A 20,834-nucleotide genomic window follows, 5' to 3' on the forward strand; every position below is an offset into this window, starting at 1 on the left:
AAAGTCTATCTATCCATCCATCCAATCATCCATCTATCCATCAATCCATCCATCCATCTACCCATCCATCCATCCATCCATCTATCCATGCATCTATCTATCTATCCATCCATCCATCTACCCATCCATCTACCCATCTATCTATCTACCCATCTATCCATCCATCTATCCATCTATCTTTAGAGGCTCTTCGCAGAACATGATCTTCATATGTTTCATATTAAAATGCTCTGTTAATTTCATCACTACTTTCCAGAAGCCACTGCAGCAGCTTCAGCAGCTGTAAACTCTCTACACATCATTTCACACTAGTATCCGATGTGGACTGAACAAAGAATGAAGGGTTTGATGGTGACCTCCTGAGTGTCGAGTGGTCAGTTTCACACAGAAAGTAGACAGACACACGAGTCTACCAGTTCCACACAGTGAGAGGCAGATGACCTGCATCTCAGCCCCTCTTCACAGGCTCATAACTCCAGATTTGAGTCACGTATGATCTTGTCATACAGATTCAGGAAGTGTTTGAACCATATTTCTGCAACATACTGTCACAAAGATACATATATGAAATTGTAAAATATATATGTAAAATATAAAATAAATGAAATTGTATACTGAAACATATATGGAAACATCGGATTTGACGCAAGTTGGTAGAAACCAGAGTGATAATGGGCACTTTGACGGGAAATGAAATAAACGAAAGGTGGTCTCTGACTTTTGCACAGTGCTGTAGTTGGATCTTTTTTCTGCAGAAAAATGATAAAAAGGAAATGTTTGCAAGTGAATCATTTATTGATCATTTTTTAAACATTTCTATACACCATGATTTCAGTCATGTTGCAACATTGAACCCTTTGGAAAAAGCACCTTCATAAGACCTTCATGATGTCCTTCAAATGGATGAAAAATAAAGTTCACATTCTTAAAATACTGTTATAATAGTTCATTATGAACACAAAGGTTAACCACCTCCACATCTGGCCCCCACAACGTCTCCAATAAGTGTTTGCTTTTGATCTGACTATCTTACGCTTTCTTTCATGGAGAAAGGCCTGATTCAGATTCGATTAACGTCAAATGTGATTTGGGCTGCATGGCTGGTTCTGTACGTCTCACTTATGCCGGCATTCTCTTCACCTTGCTTTAGATACTTGCACTAGCTACATTAACATTAGCAAGCAAAGGAGCTGAAGAAGAATCCGCAGGTTACCGAGAACGTTATAAGAACGTTGTAATCTTTATGACTAACAAGCAGTCCTCAAAATTAAATATCACATAACGAAGAGAATAATAACACCCACAATCAGATTCCTATGGATCCATCTCCAGTGGATGGATCTGAGCTGTTAAACATTTAGCTTTGCACGTTAGGTTTGTGCCTGCAGGCTTAACACAGAGGATGCCGCTCCTCTGCTGCGGTGTGGACATGCAGGAAAGCTCACAGCGTGTTTGACCAACATACATCCACACAAAGCTTGCAACAAGGGAAAACAGACACGCGTCTAGAGAAACTGTGATAGAAAGGAAACCTTGGTGCATACGCTACCACGACACGTAGTGCTAACAGCTCTGACCCCAATAACCGTGCTATGAAGGCCTCTGCGAGGCGTGGAGGGGGAAGGGGCCGGGGGGGGGGGGGTCGAGGTCACAGGGAGCAAGCGCCTTTCCTTTTGCCCAGGGCCTTCTCTGCCATGTGTCTCTGCTGACTGTGTGCGTGCCTGGGAAGAAAATCGGGAACGGGTTAATAAATAAACCAGATTTGCATTTCCTGAAGGAAACAAAGTGCCTGCAAGCCAAGAAAATATGATCAAATCATATTTGTTAGGACTAAGTCCTAAGTCCATTTATAATAAAATATCAGAGAAAGAACGAAAGAAAGGAAGAAAAGAAGGAGAGAAGAAAAGGAAGAAAGGAATAGGAACAAAGGAATCTGAGAAAGGAAAAATATGTAAGGAAAAATGGAAAGACAGATGGAAAGAAGCAAGGAAGGACTGAAGAAAAATAAGAAATAGACAAAAAAGAAGGAATAAAAAGAGAAAGAATGGAAAAAAAAGAATGTAAGGAAGCAAGAAAATGAAAGAAAGAAAGAAAGAAAGAAAGAAAGAAAGAAAGAAAGAAAAAGAAAGAAAGAACACTTGAAGAACTGTCTTCTTAAGAGTGTTAGTTTTTAGCTGTGCACATGTGTGCAGTCTGTAAGCAGCTCTATAGTATAGTGGTTAAGTCACTCACTCTGACAGTGGGTGTGCAAACTGATGCTCTAATTGGGCTCCTAGCCCTGTCCTGCAAGTTTTAGGACTAGGGAGCAGAACTACTGTACACAGAAGTGGGTCCTTGTTTCTGGCTAAACCCTGACCTGGTCAAGTCCTCCACGTCCACCAGCATTGCATCCTGCTCCACATGAAGCTCGTCCCTCAACAGCAGCAGCTGTACCAGCTCCTCATTTAGACCTACAGAAAGATTAGGAGTCAGATCTCAAGCTTTGAGCAAATCCTAAGTCACACGTTCCCATTATTGCTTTTATTACTAAACACTGGCCTGATCATAAATGCCAATACATGACCAAATGTATGTGTACACCTGATATCATCACACCTATATTAGCTTGTTGGGTGTTGCACTCTAAAACCATGAACATTGATATGGAGTTATCCTCCTTTTGAGGCTGTAACACCCCAACACTCTTCTAGGAAGCTTTCCACAAGATTTTGGAGTGTCTGTGGGAATTTGTGCCCATTCAGACAAAAGAGCGTTTGTGAGCTCAGGCACTGATGTTGGACGAGAATGCCTGGCTTGCACTTAACGTTTCAGTTTATCCCAAAGGAGTTCAGTGAGGTTGTGGTCATGGCTCTGTGCAGGCCACTGGAGATCCTCCACACCAAACAAATCAAATCATATCTTTAGGGAGGTGTTTTGCTCAGTCATGCTGGAACAGGAAAGGCTCGTCCCCAAACTGCTGCCACAAAGTTAGAAGCATATGATTGTCTAAAATGCCTTTGTATGCTGTAGCATTAACATCACCCTTCACTGGTACTGATAAGCAGTCCCAACCCATTATCCCTCCTCCACCAAACTTTACTGTTGGCACTATGCATTCTGATCAGTAGTGTTTTCCTTGGTATCCACCAAACCCAGATTTGTCCATCAGACTGCCAGATAGTAAACCATGATTCATGACTCCAGAGAACACCAGAGTTCAGATGCTGCATGATTCACACTTCTCCAGCAGACACTTGGCATTGCGCATTTTGATTTTTGGCGTGTGTGCAGCTGCTCAACCATGGAAAACCATTTAATGAAGCTCACAGTTCTTGCTCTGATGTTGCTTCCAGAGGCAGTTGGAAACTCTATGCATTCAGCCGTCCCGCTCTGTGTGCTTGTGTGGTGTACCACTGATCCAGGATCCTTCCATTTCACCACAAAATCAAGTACAGATGAGATATTTCACAAATTGACTTATGGCAAAGGTGGCATCCTATGACGGTGCCATGCTTAAAGTCACTGAGCTCTTCAATTTGACCCATTCTACTGCAACCAAGCAAGCAAGCAAGCAAAAATTATTCAAATAGCAGTGTTGTTACACAAAAAAACACTGCCAGAGTTTGTCTATGGAGACTGCAAGGCTATGTGCTTGATTGTATACACCTGTTAGCAATGCGTGTAACTTAAACACTAACTCAATCATTAGGAGGGATGTCCACATACTTTTGGTCATATAGCACACAAACAGATAACTCCCTCAAAAATGCTCAGAGGTTTTGCTATGTTAGTGACATATAGCTACATCACTACATATTTAATTACATGCACATTTATGTAGTGAAGTACATTCACATTCTGTTCACGACAGGCTTGATTGCACTTCTGACCTTTTCCGCTATAAAGGATGTAAAGTTTTTTTATTTCTTTCCACTCAAAAAAGTATAATTTAATTCAAATCATAATAAAATATCTCGGGGCGGCACGGTGGCTTGGTGGGTAGCGCAGGCAAACTTAAATTACACATCACTATAACTTAGGAATAATGAGGCAGTTTGCACTGCAGTCCATGTAGTTACTGAGTGATAAACTTTACACTGTAATAAGCCTGAGATACTAAGAGGTTTAAAGAAGAAAGAGGAAGACTTGTTTCAAGGCATACATGGCATGAGGGACTTGGGAGGTTTACTCCCTGCATATGAATTACAAAAAGGTTTATTGTGCCTGTTTGCATTTGAGCATGAACAGTGAGCAGAGGCCTGGGCTCACCCTGAATCTGTGAGTGGAGGTCGTTGGTGATGACCTGTAGCTGACCCAGACTCATGTCCCTCAGGTCCACAGGCCTCAGGCTCCTCTTCATCAAACTTTCACTGATGTGGGGCAGGTGTGGCAACTGAAACAAAACGAACAACCAACACTCAGAACACATTTTATAGTAATCGTAATAGACAAAAATGACCAAATCTACTTTCTTTTGTAAGTTTTGAACTTCATGATCTGTCTAATGCGCTCTGAGCTGCTACTTGTATGAAAAATGCTTTATAATTAACGCTCAATACTAAGTTGGCTTGTTTTTTCATGATCTTCCTCTTCTTAACGTTATTACTCGACTTTTTTGTTCTGTCACTCAGGCACAGTGTTTAAGTGTGCTTATGCTTTTTGGGATCACACACTACTCCTCATAGACATTACAGACTAAATACTAGCACACAAATATACACTCAATAGCAACCACCTGGGATACCAAAGCAATGGCTTAGCAACACCTTAGCAACCACCTGGGATATCATAACAGCATAGCGGCACATTAGCAACCACCTTAGATAGCATAGCAACTGCATAACGACACTTAAGTTGCCACTTGGCATACCATAGCAACAGCCTAGCAACAGCTGAGTAACCACCTGAAATATCACAGCACCAGCCTAGAAACACCTTAACAATCACCTGGGACAGCATAGCAATGATGTAGCAACACCTTAGCAATCACTTGGGCCAGAATAGCAATGGTGTAGCAACACCTTAGCAACTACTTTGTGATATCAACAGTCGAGCAACACCTTAACAACCACCTGGGATATCATTTAAACGGCCTAGCAACACCATAGCAACCAGCTGGGACAGCAACCACCTGTGATATCACTGAAACGGCCTAGCAACACCTTAGCAACCACCTGGGATATCATTAAAATGGCCTAGCAACATTGCATCTTAGCATCCTGCATACCTTTGCACAGGCCACATTTTATGTTATTCAGTTTGGCAAATAAACAGTACTTGTGTATTTTAAAGTGCTCCATAATGAACGTGCTAACTTTTAACTGAATAGCACTTATGAGAAAAAACATAATTTGCATACGAATGTTTTATTAATGCAGAAACTATGCGAATCAAGTAAATTCAAATTAGCGCAGGGTGACATCAGTGTTATTAAGGGGTCAGCCTCAGCACTGTAAAGAAATGCCCCCTTTGCTCTAACAGTGGTCTGGTTTGAGAGAATGACCTTGAGGTTTTCCTGTGTCTAATATGAAAACCAAAAGCAGAAGCGCTCGGACTCGTCCACCGCGCTGCCACTCTTCACAGATATCCTTCATTTCATGGAAAGGCAGACACAGCGGAGTCCTTGTTGTGGTAATAAACAACAATCACTCATTTCTCTAATTGCATAAGGGACGGGGAGAGGTTCTCCCATTCATAGAAAGTGGTGTGAGTGCAGGGCTGATGGGAGGCCCCGGCGTGCTGAGCTGAGCTCATGACTGTGTGTGGCCTCCTGGGACTGGCCGCCTTCTTCCACTTTCTCAGAGGTCAGCGCTGAGCAGTCAGGCTCATTCACGCTCTCTCAGAGAAAGTGGGGTTTCTCCTGTGGCTGCAACTTCACAGGAACTTATACAGCTAATCCAGAGCCCAGCTAATTGAAAGAGAACCACTGAGGTCAGGGCGAGGGGTGGGCGTGGTGTTAAAACGCCTCTCATGACTTGATTGAGGTGAAGTCCATGAAAACTGCCCTTATCCTTCTGAAGAACTCTTTCGTGAGATCAGGCTGGACAACTGACTCTAACCTCAGAGTAAATAAACCACCACAGAAAATATGAGGCCCGTACACAAACAATGACCTCACACTTACACTCACTGACCGCTTTATGACAAACATATAACCTCTCAGTCCTCAATTATGAAAGATATAGAAACACTCATATTCATCCTTATTTCATTTTATACTCAATAAAGGATGATACAATGTAGATATATTATAAACTGGATATCAAACCAGATATGATAAGCTGTATTATGTAATATTGCAAGCAGTTTTGGAAGGAGAAGTTATTAACTGATTAATAGAAAGCGTATGTTTATTTATAGTAATTACTTGTCAAGTTATGGGCATCAAGATTTAATCTTTTTTTTTAAGTACAACACTTTCCGAATACTAATTTTATTAAAATTTTATTCTGGATATACATTTTATTACAACTTCATTCAAGAGATCATATTTTATAGCGTTATTCAGGATATTAATCTTATTAGAACCTTATTCTGGATATTAATTTTTATTAGAACTTCATTTTGGATATTCTTTTAATTAGAACTTTATTCAACATATGAATTTTTATTAGAACTTCATTCTAGATTTTCATTTTGCTCTGGATATTAATTTTATTACTACATTCAGGATATTAATTTTCATAGAACTTTATTCTGTATGTGTATATATATATATATATATATATATATATATATATATAAAGGTTATTACAACTATGCTCTGGATATTCATTTTATTTGAGCCTCATTCTGGATATTCATTTTATTACAACTTCACTCTGAATATTAATTTTATTACAACTTCATTCTGGACATTAATTTCATTCTGAATATGAAAGTATACAAAGTCCATTCTGGATATTAACTTACTTGAACTGTATCCTGGATATGAATTTATTAGAACTTTATTCTGCATATTCATTTTATTAAAACTTAATTCTGGATATTCATTTTATTAGAACTTATTCATTTTATTAGAACTTCATTCTGAATGTTGTTTCATCAGAACTTTATTCTGGACATTAACTTATTAGAACTTTTTTTCTGGATATGAATGGATTAGAATTTATTTATTCAAAATTCATTCTGAATATTATTTCATTGAATTTTTATTCTGGACATTAATTTTATTAAAACTGGATTCTGAACCTTACATCTATGAGAACTTATTCTGGACATGAATTAAAATTTCAATTAGATATTACTTTTATTTAAACTTCATAACAGATACTAATTTGATTAGAATGTGATTCTTGATGTTCTGGGTTCTCAGTCGTTCCAGAACCGTCTATAAACATTTCTCCATTTTTTTCGGACTTCCTGCGAATCATCTGAGTCCTGTGATTGTGCAGGATCAGCATCACATTAGCTTGCTTTTATTTCAAGCTCATTATTTATGGGGATGTAGTCCATCCACTTTATTAGAAACGCCTGCACTTCCAATCACTGGAGACTTTCTGAGAAACACTTCATGAGTTGAAATGGCAACAAACCAAAACTGCCACTGGATGAAGAAAACACACTTGGGCATTTCCTAAATGTCACAGAGCTGACCGGTCGGTTAAGGTGTTTAGGTGACGCTACTAAGAGAATCGGATTGGTCAGTCCTTAGAGGTCCACTATGCAGGTGTAGGATTACAGACTGTAGCTCTCTGCAGTTTATCAGGTCCCTCTACCTCACTCATCAGTGGTCAGTGGTCAGTTTCTGCTATCCAGGTGTTATCTGGTGGTTCTCATTCTCAGCAGTGACACTGACATGGTGGTGTGTGGTGCTGGTAAGAGTGGATCAGACAAAGCGGTGTTGCTGAGATTGACAGTGGACCACCGTCCAACAATATCCAGCCAAGAGCAGCTCTGAGGTCAGAAACTGACCAGTGATGGAGGACGACAGAGTGACAGATGAGCCGCTCTAACTGTACACCAGCAACAAAAGAGCATCTAATCAAGAAAATGTGGTTTTAAATAGTAAATAGAGATCCTGCACTCTTTATGACTGCGTGAAATATTGCAACATTCTAGATAAATATTTATATTATTAGATTAATATTATTATCATTATATCTTCATTTTGGATTTTCTTTAACACTTTATTCTAGATTTCAATTTTATTAGAACCTCATTCTAGACATACGTTTTATTAGGACGTTATTCTGGATATAGGATATAAATTTTATTAGAACCTCATTCTAGACCTTAATTTTATTAGGCTGTTATTCTGGATATTAATTTTATTAGATATTAAGTCTGGATATTAATCTAATTAGGACTTCACACTAGGTATTAGTCCATTTTTTTGTAAAATTTAATTTTAGATATTAACTTCATTAGAACTTTGTTGTGGATATGACTTTATGGACATTATTTTATGCATATTCATTTGATTTTAATTTTATTAAGGATAATAATTTATGAGAATTTTATGAGAACCTCATCCTGGACATTCACTTTAGTAGAAGTTCATAATGGGTATTAATCTTATTTGAATTTTATAACGGATGTTCTTTTATTAGAACTTCATTTTTAATGGCACTGAATGAGCGGGTGGAATGCTGACCAGGTCGGCCACAGGGGATCTGCGGTGCAGCTGGATCTGTCTCTCCACCTCCACCTGCATGCGGGCCATGGGCCGGGCGAGAGCGAGTGCCCCCCGCGCCTCCTCCTGCAGCCGCCGCTGCACTCGCCAAAACTCACAGTCCTCCTGCTCCAGGTCCTCCTCCCCCGTGTCCCGGTCCGACAGAGAGGAGCTCTGCTTACTCTGAGCAGGAAACACAGACAGACAGTGAGACACATCTGGAGTCAGGAGATAACAAGAGCTCCTCACTGGTCAGTACAGTCGGTCATCTTGCCTATACTCTGTTCGCCCAGGCATTCTCGTTCCATTTTTCGTTTCTCCATGCCACTTGTAACCTGAAACACCTGAATATTATGCAAAATTAATAATTCAGAGAAAAATGCAAGTGTGCAGTGATTTTGTAAGAATTATTTAATAATTAAAGGGCCCATATCACACAAAACATCATGTTAATTTGAAGAAAATGAGTAATTCAGGCATATTATGGCTGTAAGTCATATACCAGCAGAGGTCCATATGTAGGGGTGGGCAATATGACAATATTTATTAGTATTTGCGCACTGCAAAGCATAAAGCAACACCCAAGCCGCCACTTGGGATACCATAGCAACCAGCTTAGACACCAAAGCAACTACCTAGCAAAACCTTAGAAACCATATTGGACACTGTAGCAACCACTAGACATTCCATAACAACCCTTTCTGTGCCACCCTGGCAACTACCTGCAATAACATAGCAACCAACTAGCAACACCTTAGCAACCATCTAGCAAAACCCTAGAAACTACTTTGGACGCTGCAGCAACCACCAGACATACCATAACAACCCTTTCAGCAACACCCTAGCAACCACCTGGGATAACATAGCAACCATCCAGCAACACCTTAGCAACCACTTTTGATACCGTAGCAACCCCCTAGCAAAACCCTAGAAACCACTTTGGACACTGTAGCAACCACCAGACATACCCTAAAACCCTTTCAGCAACACCCTAGCAACAACCTGGGATAACATAGCAACCATCTAGCAACACCTCAGCAGCCACTTTATAAACTATAGCAACCACCTAGCAAAACCCTAGAAACCACACTGGACACTGTAGCAACCACCAGACATACCCTAAAACCCTTTCAGCAACACCCTAGCAACCACCTGGGATAACATAGCAACCATCTAGCAACACCTCAGCAGCCACTTTATAAACTATAGCAACCACCTAGCAAAACCCTAGAAACCACACTGGACACTGTAGGAACCACCAGACATACCTTAACAACCTTTTAGCAACACCCTAGCAACCAGCTGGTATAACATAGCAACCACCTACAATACCTTACTCACAATCTGGGGTACCATAGCAACCACTAGTAATAACATAGTGACTTCCTAAAATATTGTACTGACCCTTTGGCAACACATTAACAACCATCTGGAATTGTTAAGCTGCACAATCACTGCATTTTCTTCAGGAAATGCACTTTGTGGGTATTATTTTGGTTAATATAAATATTGTCGGTACTTAATGACCATCATATCGCATCTTGATGTTAACTTATTGCCATATTGCCCACCCTCACATGGAGGCATAAAGTTTCTCATATTCATTTAATAGTCAAGCAGGTACCATTGGAGATAAGGGTGTGTCCAGGCTTGTCTCTGTCCGGCTGTCTTCCGCATCGCTGTCCTTATCGCTGCTGCTGTCGTTCACAAAACACATCTGCAGGTTCACCCCATTCTGAAGCCTGAAACCCAAGAACAAAGAATCTATTTCAGGAATGAGTTGGTTAAAAATAAACGATGGATGAGACCCAGAAATAGCAGCGCTGTATGAAATCTTCTCACTCTGATCTGCACTGTCTGGAAGTATTTATTCCCATAATGCCATTGGTCTTCCTCAGTTGTTTTAAATAGTGAAAAGGAGGTGCATGTTTTTAATGTTAGATCTTAACTATGAAAATAACATCAGACGTGCTTGAAATAGACTTCACTTTATTAGAAACGCCTACCATATACTTCCACCAATTGGCCACTTTACTAGAAACACCTACCTTGTACTTCCACTCACTGGCCACTTTATCAGAAACATCTACCTTGTACTTCCAGTCACTGGCCACTTTATTAGAAACATTTACCTTGTGCTTCCACTCACTGGCCACTTTATTAGAAACACCTACCTTGTACTTCCACTCACTGGCCACTTTATTAGAAACACCTACCTTGTACTTCCACCAATTGGCCACTTTACTAGAAACACCTACCTTGTACTTCCACTAACCGGCTACTTTATCAGAAACATCTACCTTGTACTTCCACTCACTGGCCACTTTATTAGAAACATTTACCTTGTGCTTCCACTCACTGGCCACTTTATTATAAACACCTACCTTATATTCCAATTGCTGGCCACTTTATTAGAAACATCTACCTTGTGCTTTCACTCACTGGCCACTTTATTAGAAACACAATGTGAATTGCTAATCTAAAGGCATATGCTTAAATATTTTAAATTTAATTCTAAGACAAATATGCTGACACTGTTATTTTACTGAACACCATCTGTCTTGACAACTAATGACACCATCTGCCATGACATGTACAGATTCAGATTCCTTTATTGATCCCAGGGGGAAATTGCAGTTGTTACAGTTGCAGCCATTTATGTAAAAATAAACACTTAAGACAATATTAACGTGTTAACGACATGGTTAAGTAAATGTTAAGTGTCAGGGTTCCAGTATAGTGGGTACCTAAGAATGCATTTAATACTAAAATAGACATTTAAAATAAAACACAACAAGAAGTGTTTTTTAGTTAAAACGTGAATTTTAGGATTGGAAAACATCGAACCGCAATTACCATGCCATCCAAATGACTACAGATGCCTTGTTAAATGCGGCATGTATGTGCTTGTGTTAATGTCTTTGAGCCAGTCAGGTGCGTTGTTGATAAATGGGGTCTAAGTAGCCATATTTGACAGAAGGCCAATACTTTAGGTTAGCGGACTGTTACTTTGTAGTTTTAAAGTATTCATTATTATTCTATAGATGGAAAGAAAGAAAAACCTTTCTATGAGTAGACATGTCCAACCCTTGACTGGTATTGTATGAGGAGCCACTTTAGCATTTTTTCCACTGCAGGTTCGAGTAAAAATGCCACTGGAACAGTTACAAACAGTGCTTAGGACGGGTTTTTCAACACAGTCATGATATAAAAGACAGCAGTGCAATATTTACAATCTACTCTTCAGTAAATGTCAAAGCATTGATCTAACAACAACTGTTAAAACACTAAAAACCATATTGGACACTGTAGGTACCACCACACATACCATAAAACCCTTTCAGCGACACCCTAGCAACTACCTGGGATAACACAGCAACCATCCAGCAACACCTTAGCAACCACGTTAGATACCATAACAGCCCCCTAGCAAAACCCTAGAAACCACTTTGGACACTGTAGCAACCACCAGATATACCATAACAACCTTTTAGCAACACCCTAGCTTATATTCCATTTGCTGGCCACTTTATCAGAAACACCTCCCTTATATATATTATAAAGCATTAATCTAACAACAATTGTCAAATGTTTAAAGGCTCTGCGAACTGGGAGAGAGGAGCTGGTTAGCATTAGCTTAGCCAGCATGCTATCAGCTCATCTCACCATGTAACAGGTTCAATTCTGCCTAACAGAAGATGTAAGTTTAGACGATAATCTCAGGATTTGAGTTATTATCAAGTGGAGCAGATGATGTTGGACTGACCGAAAACCAAAATGAAACCTGTTCTGTTGTGTTTGGATCTGAAGCCACTAGCTGGGTTCATAGCAACCAGCTCCTCTAGCCTAGTTAGCCTGTCTTGTGGGCATTAGTTCCAAGCACCACAGATGGGTCAATTCAGTGTGCTCTCCTGTGAGAGAGCAAAGCTGAGTGACAGAAAGCTGAAACCAGTTCTGGAGTGTTTTAAGCTGTAGCCTGCAGGGTTAGACTAACATCAGTGTAACGTTAGCTTAGCAGGCCTAAAGCTTCCACCCACCGCAGTGCAGGCTCGGTTCCAGCTTATTAATACTCGCACCTGTTCAGAGGAAAAAGTCTCCAAGAGCACAAAATCAAGTGACTGGCGCTGGAGTTACACCCAGAACTGAATGTGTTGTGTAGCGTTTAGCCTGTTGGCTGTTGCTGAGCAGCTGAACAGTGCGGAACCGCACAGCACAAAGAGGCCTTTGACTATTAATGATACAGGGTAAGACAAAAGAAAGAGTTGGCTCAGCAATTCGCATTTATAGCCACCATTCATAATCACATTCACTTCCCCCTGCGGACCTCCTGCAAAACCCCTTACTCACTCCAACCCTGTTCATTAGGAACCATCTGTCTGCTCCATCAAAACAAAAGTGACCATGTGAACAGAAGCTTTTCCCACTCGTACTATTTCTTTGCCCACTTCTGCTTATGTGGTGCCATTTCACGTGTGCCTAAACCTCTGGATGAATGACTTACACAATCGTAACTATGGCAGCAGGCCGCAGGTATCTCTCAGTCCTGCTGCGTAAGGTTGTGGTGGCGATCGCAGACCGCAGTACATATAACAGATAATGCCACCAAATGTTGACAAGCCAAAGGTAATTCCCCAGCCCAGTTAAAAACGATGTCAACATGGGCATTTCTTCTTTTCTTGCTTCCCATAAGATTCACTCTGGAGACCCGTCACAGAATTCAGTTTTAATCACCCTCTCAGTATCATTTGGAAGCATAGAACAACTCGCAGTGAGAGTAAGCCGTGCTGAAGTACAGCCTCCACACGGGGGGGTTAGTTTCACCACTCTGTGAAAACTATGCCTCCGTACGTCATTTCAAAACTTTTTTTTGTAATGTTTTATTCCAAGATGGGTCAAAATCATTCAATAGATATCAGAAAAAAATGAAACATAGTGCCGAATCTCTTCACTAACCATATTTGTTATGATTTGCATATCTTTGCGTATTTATGTTGGAAAGGTCTGGCTCAAACGACAAACTTCTGCTGAATTAGTTGTGCTTGCACCCATTCACCAGACATTTTGGTAACTGCTGCAACTATTTCTGGGTCATTCTACAGCAAGAACCACTTTTCTACCTGTCCATAAATTGTCACTGGTGTTACCTTTCTTAGGCTTGGTGACGCCAGTTTTGGTGAGACAGTTTTAATGAAAAATGCATTTTATAAAAACGGCTGCTACACAGCATCAAACCACATGTTGTCAATCATGGAATCTCTACTAAAAGATGTCATTTAATCTGTTTGTGTTCCGTTTTTTTCACAATTACCTCAGAATAAAGTCGGTCACACCAGTGACGTCAGCTAAAAGCTTCGTATGAGATCACGAGCTCAATGAGAAAATCTCTGAGAACTGAAAAGACACAGTGGACTTACCGCGTGCTTTTTTCTTAGATCCTCAGAAGACAGGTAAAAGGAAGTCAAGTGATGTCATCAGTGTGACTTTTATAATCAAAATAAGAGATTTTTTTTTGTCACGCAGTAACACCGGTGACACGACTCCTGGGGACCTTTCATTATTTATTTGGCGTTTGTTTTCTTTATGCCATTTAAATGATATATTTTATAGTTGTGTACAGATTATTGCAGTTAAAACTGCAGAAAAACATGGTTTTACCTCAAAATACGGCCTCACCCTTCACACGTGACTGTGACGAGGAGCACTTCTGTGGTGCTTGGAACCCTATATAACTGATTTAAAAACCAATATTGCTAAATTGAGGCTCAAGAAGGTGTAACTGTTAAAATAACTCATTGTTTTATTTTGAAATCGAAATAAAATCTAGTAACCGTAACATGTTTTTCAAATGTAATATATCTGTAAACACGAGGGACATTTATGTAGAATGACCCTATTTTTATAGATATTTCATTCAGTGTCAGAACCCACATAATCTACGTCTACATGAGACGCCACGCGGTTTAATGCGTGTGATGATTTACGTATGCTGTTAGTGCCAAGCTGATAGGAGAGGTATAAGATCCTAATACGTTACGTTGTGACAACCTATTGTCCCACGACGTTGTCACAAGGTTAAAATGTAATTCCTCAGAAAACTATGACAACAATATCTGACAGCATAGTGGCAACATTGTCAATAGGGGCAGTCGTGGGTTGGAGGTTAGGGAGCTGGCCCTGTGACCGGAAGATTGCTGGTTTGATCCCCAGCACCGACAGTCCATGACTGAGGTGTCCTTGAGCAAGACACCTAACCCCCAACTGCTCCCTGGGTGCCATGGATAGGGCTGCCCACCGCTCTGGGCAAGTGTGCTCACTGCCCCCTAGTGTGTGTGTGTATTCACTAGTGTGTATGTGGTGTTTCACTTCATGGATGGGTTAAATGTGATTAGCCCAATTAGATTGTTAGTGGAAAATGAGCGATGATAAGTGGAACTTTTTGTAATACTCTGTTTAACCACCAGTGAACCACCCAGAAAACACTGAGCCAAACGCCAGTGGACCACCAGCCTCGCCATCAGTGGGCCGCTACATTAGGCTTGTGGTGCGTTTACTGGGTTGTTAGCTACATTAGGCTTGTAGCTCCAGTGCAAAACTAAAGAAGCAAACGTCAGACACCAAACAGGTCATGGCCAGTGAACTATTCTATTCAGGATAGCATTCCTGTATCTCAACATCAGGTCTTCACAGTAACAATGACACTCTGCCCTCTAGTGGGGGCTGAGCCAAAAGGCTCTGGCTAAATTATGAACACTACAGGCCAAAATTAGGCCTATGCTTAAACCAGGGCACATATCTGGTTCTGGAGGGCCATTATCCAGCACAGTTTGGCAGTTCTTCAGCTCAAACACTTGCAATTAATAGAGGAGTTGATTCAGAAGTCACCGAGCTATGCTGGATATCGGCCCTCCAGGACCAGACTAATGCACCCCTGGCCTAGAGTTTCCAATAGCAGTTCACTTGTGGCACTGCAGTTTAGCCCAATGCTAGTCTTAAGCCTTGTCTGGGGGAACCCTCAATCTGTAGGTTCTCAAAGTGGATGTCCTAGAACCTTAGAAATGGTTTTGTAACCCTTTAGATTGAGACACTTATTAGTCCCACAACGGGGAAATTTCACCTCTGCATTTAACCATCCGTGAAGCGAAACACCACATACACACTAGTGAAGATACACATTTAGGGGCAGTGAGCACACTTGACCGGAGCGGTGGGCAGCCCTATCCACAGCGCCCGGGGAGCAGTTGGGGGTTAGGTGTCTTGCTCAAGGACGCCTCAGCCATGTACTGACAGCACTGGGGCTCGAACCAGCAACCTTCCGGTCACAGGGCCGGTTTCACTATGGCGTAGTGAAAACATTGTGACAACCGCATCACTCCAGGGGTAAACTTGAATATGAGCGAGGTTTAACATCCAAAAGGACCGGCTGTGTTCAGTCGGCTGAATCTCATTATCAATTAAATTTGGTTCATTTGCTTGAGCAATAGGGGGGCAGGTAACCATCACATGGGTGGTTTGCATGCTGGACAGCTCCTTAAATAAAATGTAAAAATGAAAAAACGAATTTAAAAACGTGTTTGTGTTGGAAAAGGTCTTCTTTGTCTAATATTACGTTTTAGAAGCAGTCGCTGTGACGTACTGTCGCTGTCCAATGAAAATCATGTATCTCCATTTCTTGGCGATTTTTGCTTTTCTGCACCATTTGAGCTCAGCAGCTGCCCTTTACACTGTGTGAGAATGTCATGATGATTGCACCAACAGAAATGCTCCCAAACTGCTTAAAATAAAAGCTCTTTCCATTAACTTACATTGAAAGCAAAGAACGTTTTTTGCCCTCTCCTGTAAAGTTACTATATCAGAGACGATATGCAGTAATAGAGAAAATTAAGATGGGGCAGATACTTTTTCACAGTACCACGAAGGTGAAGTTTGTGAAGTGGCCGGTGAGTGGAAGCACAAGGTAAAGCGGATGGCAAGAGGATGCTCGCTCTTCTTTGGGCGTGCAAACGTTTTGGCGCCCCGGGACAAATGACATGTTTCGTTGAGTTTACGTGACAATAAGTGAGGCACTCTACAGAGAACACACTTCGGCAACATCCTGGGGGGATGGGGGAATAAAACAAACCAGTTCTGGCACATTTCCTACCACATGCTTTATTTTTCCAACGTGATAACTGTTTTTCCAAAGTGTTTAACTGAAATTGTGCACTAAAATCGGCAGAACGTGCCATATTTAAGTCCCTTCTAAAGGAAAGTTTTAACTGATCTTCACTCACCAGATCAAAAAGCATGAGGATGCAGTCCAGGGGAGCGCAAACTTTTGCATACTAATGTTAATCTGCTAAGCCTGGCGTACCAGAGACAACGATATCCTAGCAGCATGTGTGGCTTAGCTGTGTTTAGGCATTTCTTCACTCATTTGATCCTAAAACGCCTTTTTTCAAATCCAGTAAAAGTGAAAGTTTGCCGTAGGACTAGTGGCCCCTGCAGAAACGTAGCTTCAAATGTCTGACTTGCAGTAAAATGGAGGCCTGTTGACGAGTTACTTGCAGACATATGGAGAATAATCAACGACAGCATGCACAAATACGCACTCCAGCACATTTCCACCCACCGTGAGGACAGGCAGTTTTTGCCGCCCTTGCTGCAGCCGGTGAAGAAAGCGGGGCCGTCGTCATAGAAACTGCCAAGGGCCAGCTTCTGCCTGATTGACTCCCTCTCGTTCCTCTGGGCCTACACACACACACACACACACACACACACACAGTACGCATGTTAAATAAATGATGAAGCTAGCTCAGCCGTGAAGATCCAGCAAAGAGCACTACGCGCTGTTTACTACCACGGGCCAGGAAGATGGGAGTAGTGTGTTGTAAGACTTGAATTAGAGTGGTCACTATGGCCAGGGTGGTCAGTTGGGTGTGAGTGGGGAAGGGGGGGGGTTAGGAGGAGAAGAGAGGAAAGGATAGAGAAGTCAAGTCTGTCCTGGTGCTGGAGAGGAAATCATTGCTCTCTTAGTGAACGGAAGGCATGTTGCCATATCACCAATACTGATATACTGCCCACCTATTAGTGAGAAAGAATGCAGCATTTGGCATGACAATATACATCTTCCTTTCACAATATTCTGGACAATGAGTGACCACCCGCCAAACACAACGCTCGCTAAGTTACACGCATTATCTATATCAAAGGTGCCCAGACTTTCTGCCTTGTAATGTTTGTGGTGAGCAAGACAAAACAGGTCAATAGTAACTAGTAACTATGTTAGTTTTGGGGATTTGGCGACCTCTCTGGTGGAAAAGTGCAATTGCATGTCAGCATTCTGTAATGTAGGTTGTGTTTCGGACCCCTTCCCCGAGCAGACGAATCTGATAATCTGATTCTGAGAATCTGATCTGATATACTATACTTTACTGTACTTACTATACTACACTTTACTATATTCATAAGAGCTTAAATCTCATGTACATATTGCAAATTTCTGTTTATCTTTCTTTTAAATTATTAATGTGTTTATTCTTTTACATATATGGTTGATTCTGATAAACATAAGCACACTGAATGTATTAAAAGAGACCTCAGTCAGAACTTGGTGAAAGATGTGTCTTCCAGGATGTGAGTGAATAATCTACTATTGTCATCATATTTTCATTAGTGTAAAGGTGATTTTGCATTTGAGGTCTAAACATTGAGCTGGACCTTCTTTTTGAGCCTATGTGTGTGACATTAGCACGTACCCGACCTGACACCTCGGACTTTTAAAGCAGCGATATATCAGGCTATGTGGGTTTTTTTGGTTGAAATGAAAAGAAGGGGCTTTACCGCGTCAGAAGACAAGAACACTAAAATATGGATCTAATAAGTCACTTCCATCCTTACACCTACATCCTTAGTGTTCTCTTTAAATACTCTTTCAACGTTCTCACAATCTTCAGGTTCATCCACTTGGTGAAGTGGTCCGAAGCACAATCCATTGCATGCAATTACACCTTTCCACCAGAGGGGTCTCCAAATCCCCTAAACTTACATAGCTCAGCTTTAAATGATTATTTCAGGCTTATGCGGTGACTTGCAGCAGCACACAAACATCATACTGTAATTTTTTTCTTCCTGATTCAGTAACGCTATTTCTTCCAGTGCGGCTTTAAATACTGCAGTGATCTTCTTACATATCAGGCACACATCCTTGCTTTTCAATTCAGCTGAAAGATATTCTTCATACTGGTAGCCTCCTCTTGGCTGTATACACCATCTATTATACTCCTAAGCTTGTATTCCTCCTACACTGTGAAAAATAGATGAACAGTGAGCGTCACAGAATTCACACCAGCATAGGGAGATCGTGAATTCGATTTCAGTGCCATCCTTGGCCAGGAGACCAACGCAGCATGTCGGAAGAAAACCTCGTATCTCCAAAAGGGTAACTTTACAGGAGACGAAAAAAACCTACTTTACTTTCAATGTTAGTCAATGGAACCGGACTTTTTTCCCAGTCATTTTGGGTCATTTCTTTTAGTTCATTCATCATGAAATTTACAGACAATGTAAAGCGTAACTGGTATTTTCACGTTATGTCAAAACGTCAAAAATGGAGATACGAGGTTTTCTTCTGACATCGGCGACGTGTTCACAGTACTGTGAGGCCTAGGAAGCCCTAAACAATAGGTGGGAGAAAAATTTTGATTGTAGCTATATTTCCAGAAATAAGTGTTATTTAACATTTTTGATGACACACGTTTGTCTGTTTTTTTTTCTGGCATTTATTTCATGTTTTAAGAATTTTGCAAGACTTTTGACTGTTTTTCCAGCCTTTTTGTACAGTGTGCATACGTCTATTGTTAATGAACTTGAGGAATTAAGAGAGCGTGCTCCGAGGCCTTGCACACGTATATGCTTCATCTTGACCAAAATAACTCCAATGTACCTGCTGCTATCTCCCATAGCAACACAGGTTGGTCATGATGTGGAGCAGCTAATGCTATTTCTACTCTCACCATCCATCTCCAAGACACAACTCCACGTTGTTTTCCTCCCTCGTCTTCTTCCTCCCCCCTTCCACCCTCCTGGGACTGGGCAGAAGGTGCGGATATTTTCAGGTGGACAGAAGCCAACCCCTTCTCATTCCCCAGAGCAGAAAGGGAAAAAAACCTTTTTCCCTCAAAGCCACACCCCACTCGCTTCGTCTCGCTGTCAAATTTGGCAGCTTCTCCCACTGGATTTGGGTTAGTCAGAGGTAGGCCCGCTGTGGATCGATGTAGACGAAGACGGATTTCGTGACGAAGCCTGTGATGTAACGTCGTCAATCGAAGTCAAGCCGCTTTCTGGTACATTCTGAGGAGCCTGAAGTCCTCCCACTCTACGCTAACGGCTGGGAGAGGAGCAGGTCCGGCCGTTCCGTAGACTGATAAAGCCCTTTCCGGGGCAAACACCTACTCACATTCCCAGATTGTTCAAGCAGACCAGCAAAATTGCAAGAAGAATGGATTTCATCACTCGAATCAGCACCAAACCAACATGTCATTAACATATCAAACCAATCTGTTTTCTCTGAAAACACAGGAACAGCCTTGATCTCTAAATTTTATGCATAGAGATTTTATCGGCTCCACCCGGCATCATGAAGCCGTCAAGAAACAGCAATCAAAACAAGCCCTTTTCACAAGTGGAACCAAGGCCAAGACACCTAAATATAGACGTTTTCCCACACGCCCAAGCCAGTGCAACGATGAGGTGGTCCCAAAACACTAATGTAGAGGTTACACAAGGCCTGCTCACCTGGTAAAGGCATTTCTCCTGGTGCACCATCCTTCAGCATGGCAGAGTGCAGCAGCAGCAACCGCCCTGCCTTACACTGCAGTGTGTGAGACGCTTCCCCAGAGAGCAGCTCTACCTTCACCGCACACACACACACACCCTGCACAGAGCGAAGGGAGGAGGGAGCGTGCGAGAGAGAGAGGGAGCGTGCGAGAGAGAGAGGGAGCGAGAGAGCGAGAGAGCGATCTTCCTCCCAGGCACTGTAGAGAAGGAGAGAAAGGGACTAAGTGCCTATAAGAGTGAGGATGGGAGGGGGTCCCACGCTCAGGCTCTTGGTCAGACTGTGCTTTTCCTATCCGTGTCACGTTTAAGCTGATCAAATGGGAGAATATTGTATTGATTTGATTCAGCAGGTGGGTGAATTTCACGATCGGGGGTCTCGCCGACATCACGTTCACAAATATGAATATGGAGTTTCTGAAATTAAAGT

At 41.5% G+C, this 20,834-nt stretch overlaps 1 protein-coding gene across 1 annotated transcript; it reads right to left on the bottom strand.

Annotated features, from left to right (window-relative positions):
- Positions 1 to 774: 774 nt before the first annotated feature.
- On the bottom strand, positions 775 to 20,558 carry zgc:153615 (uncharacterized protein LOC777747 homolog). Its single transcript, XM_017703373.2, has 7 exons — positions 20,366 to 20,558; positions 17,202 to 17,320; positions 10,218 to 10,335; positions 8,576 to 8,776; positions 4,249 to 4,372; positions 2,357 to 2,450; positions 775 to 1,721 (listed from the first exon to the last, which is right to left on the bottom strand). Exons 1-7 carry the CDS (start codon positions 20,393 to 20,395, stop codon positions 1,649 to 1,651), a joined length of 759 nt encoding a protein of 252 aa, XP_017558862.1. The 5' UTR covers positions 20,396 to 20,558; the 3' UTR covers positions 775 to 1,648.
- Positions 20,559 to 20,834: the final 276 nt, after the last annotated feature.

The sequence above is a fragment of the Pygocentrus nattereri genome, chromosome 2, assembly GCF_015220715.1.
Source record: "Pygocentrus nattereri isolate fPygNat1 chromosome 2, fPygNat1.pri, whole genome shotgun sequence".
Lineage (NCBI taxonomy): Eukaryota > Metazoa > Chordata > Actinopteri > Characiformes > Serrasalmidae > Pygocentrus > Pygocentrus nattereri.

What these genes read in the sequence shown, in the direction of transcription:
- zgc:153615 (XM_017703373.2), bottom strand. Translation starts at nt 20,395, where the DNA reads ATGGTGCACCAGGAGAAATGCCTTTACCAG. An exon ending in ACACACCCTTATCTCCAATG is followed by an intron (nt 8,777 to 10,217) that starts GTACCTGCTTGA and finishes TTTCCTGCTCAG; the next exon opens with AGTAAGCAGAGCTCCTCTCT. An exon ending in GACGTGGAGGACTTGACCAG is followed by an intron (nt 1,722 to 2,356) that starts GTCAGGGTTTAG and finishes TTTTCTTCCCAG; the next exon opens with GCACGCACACAGTCAGCAGA.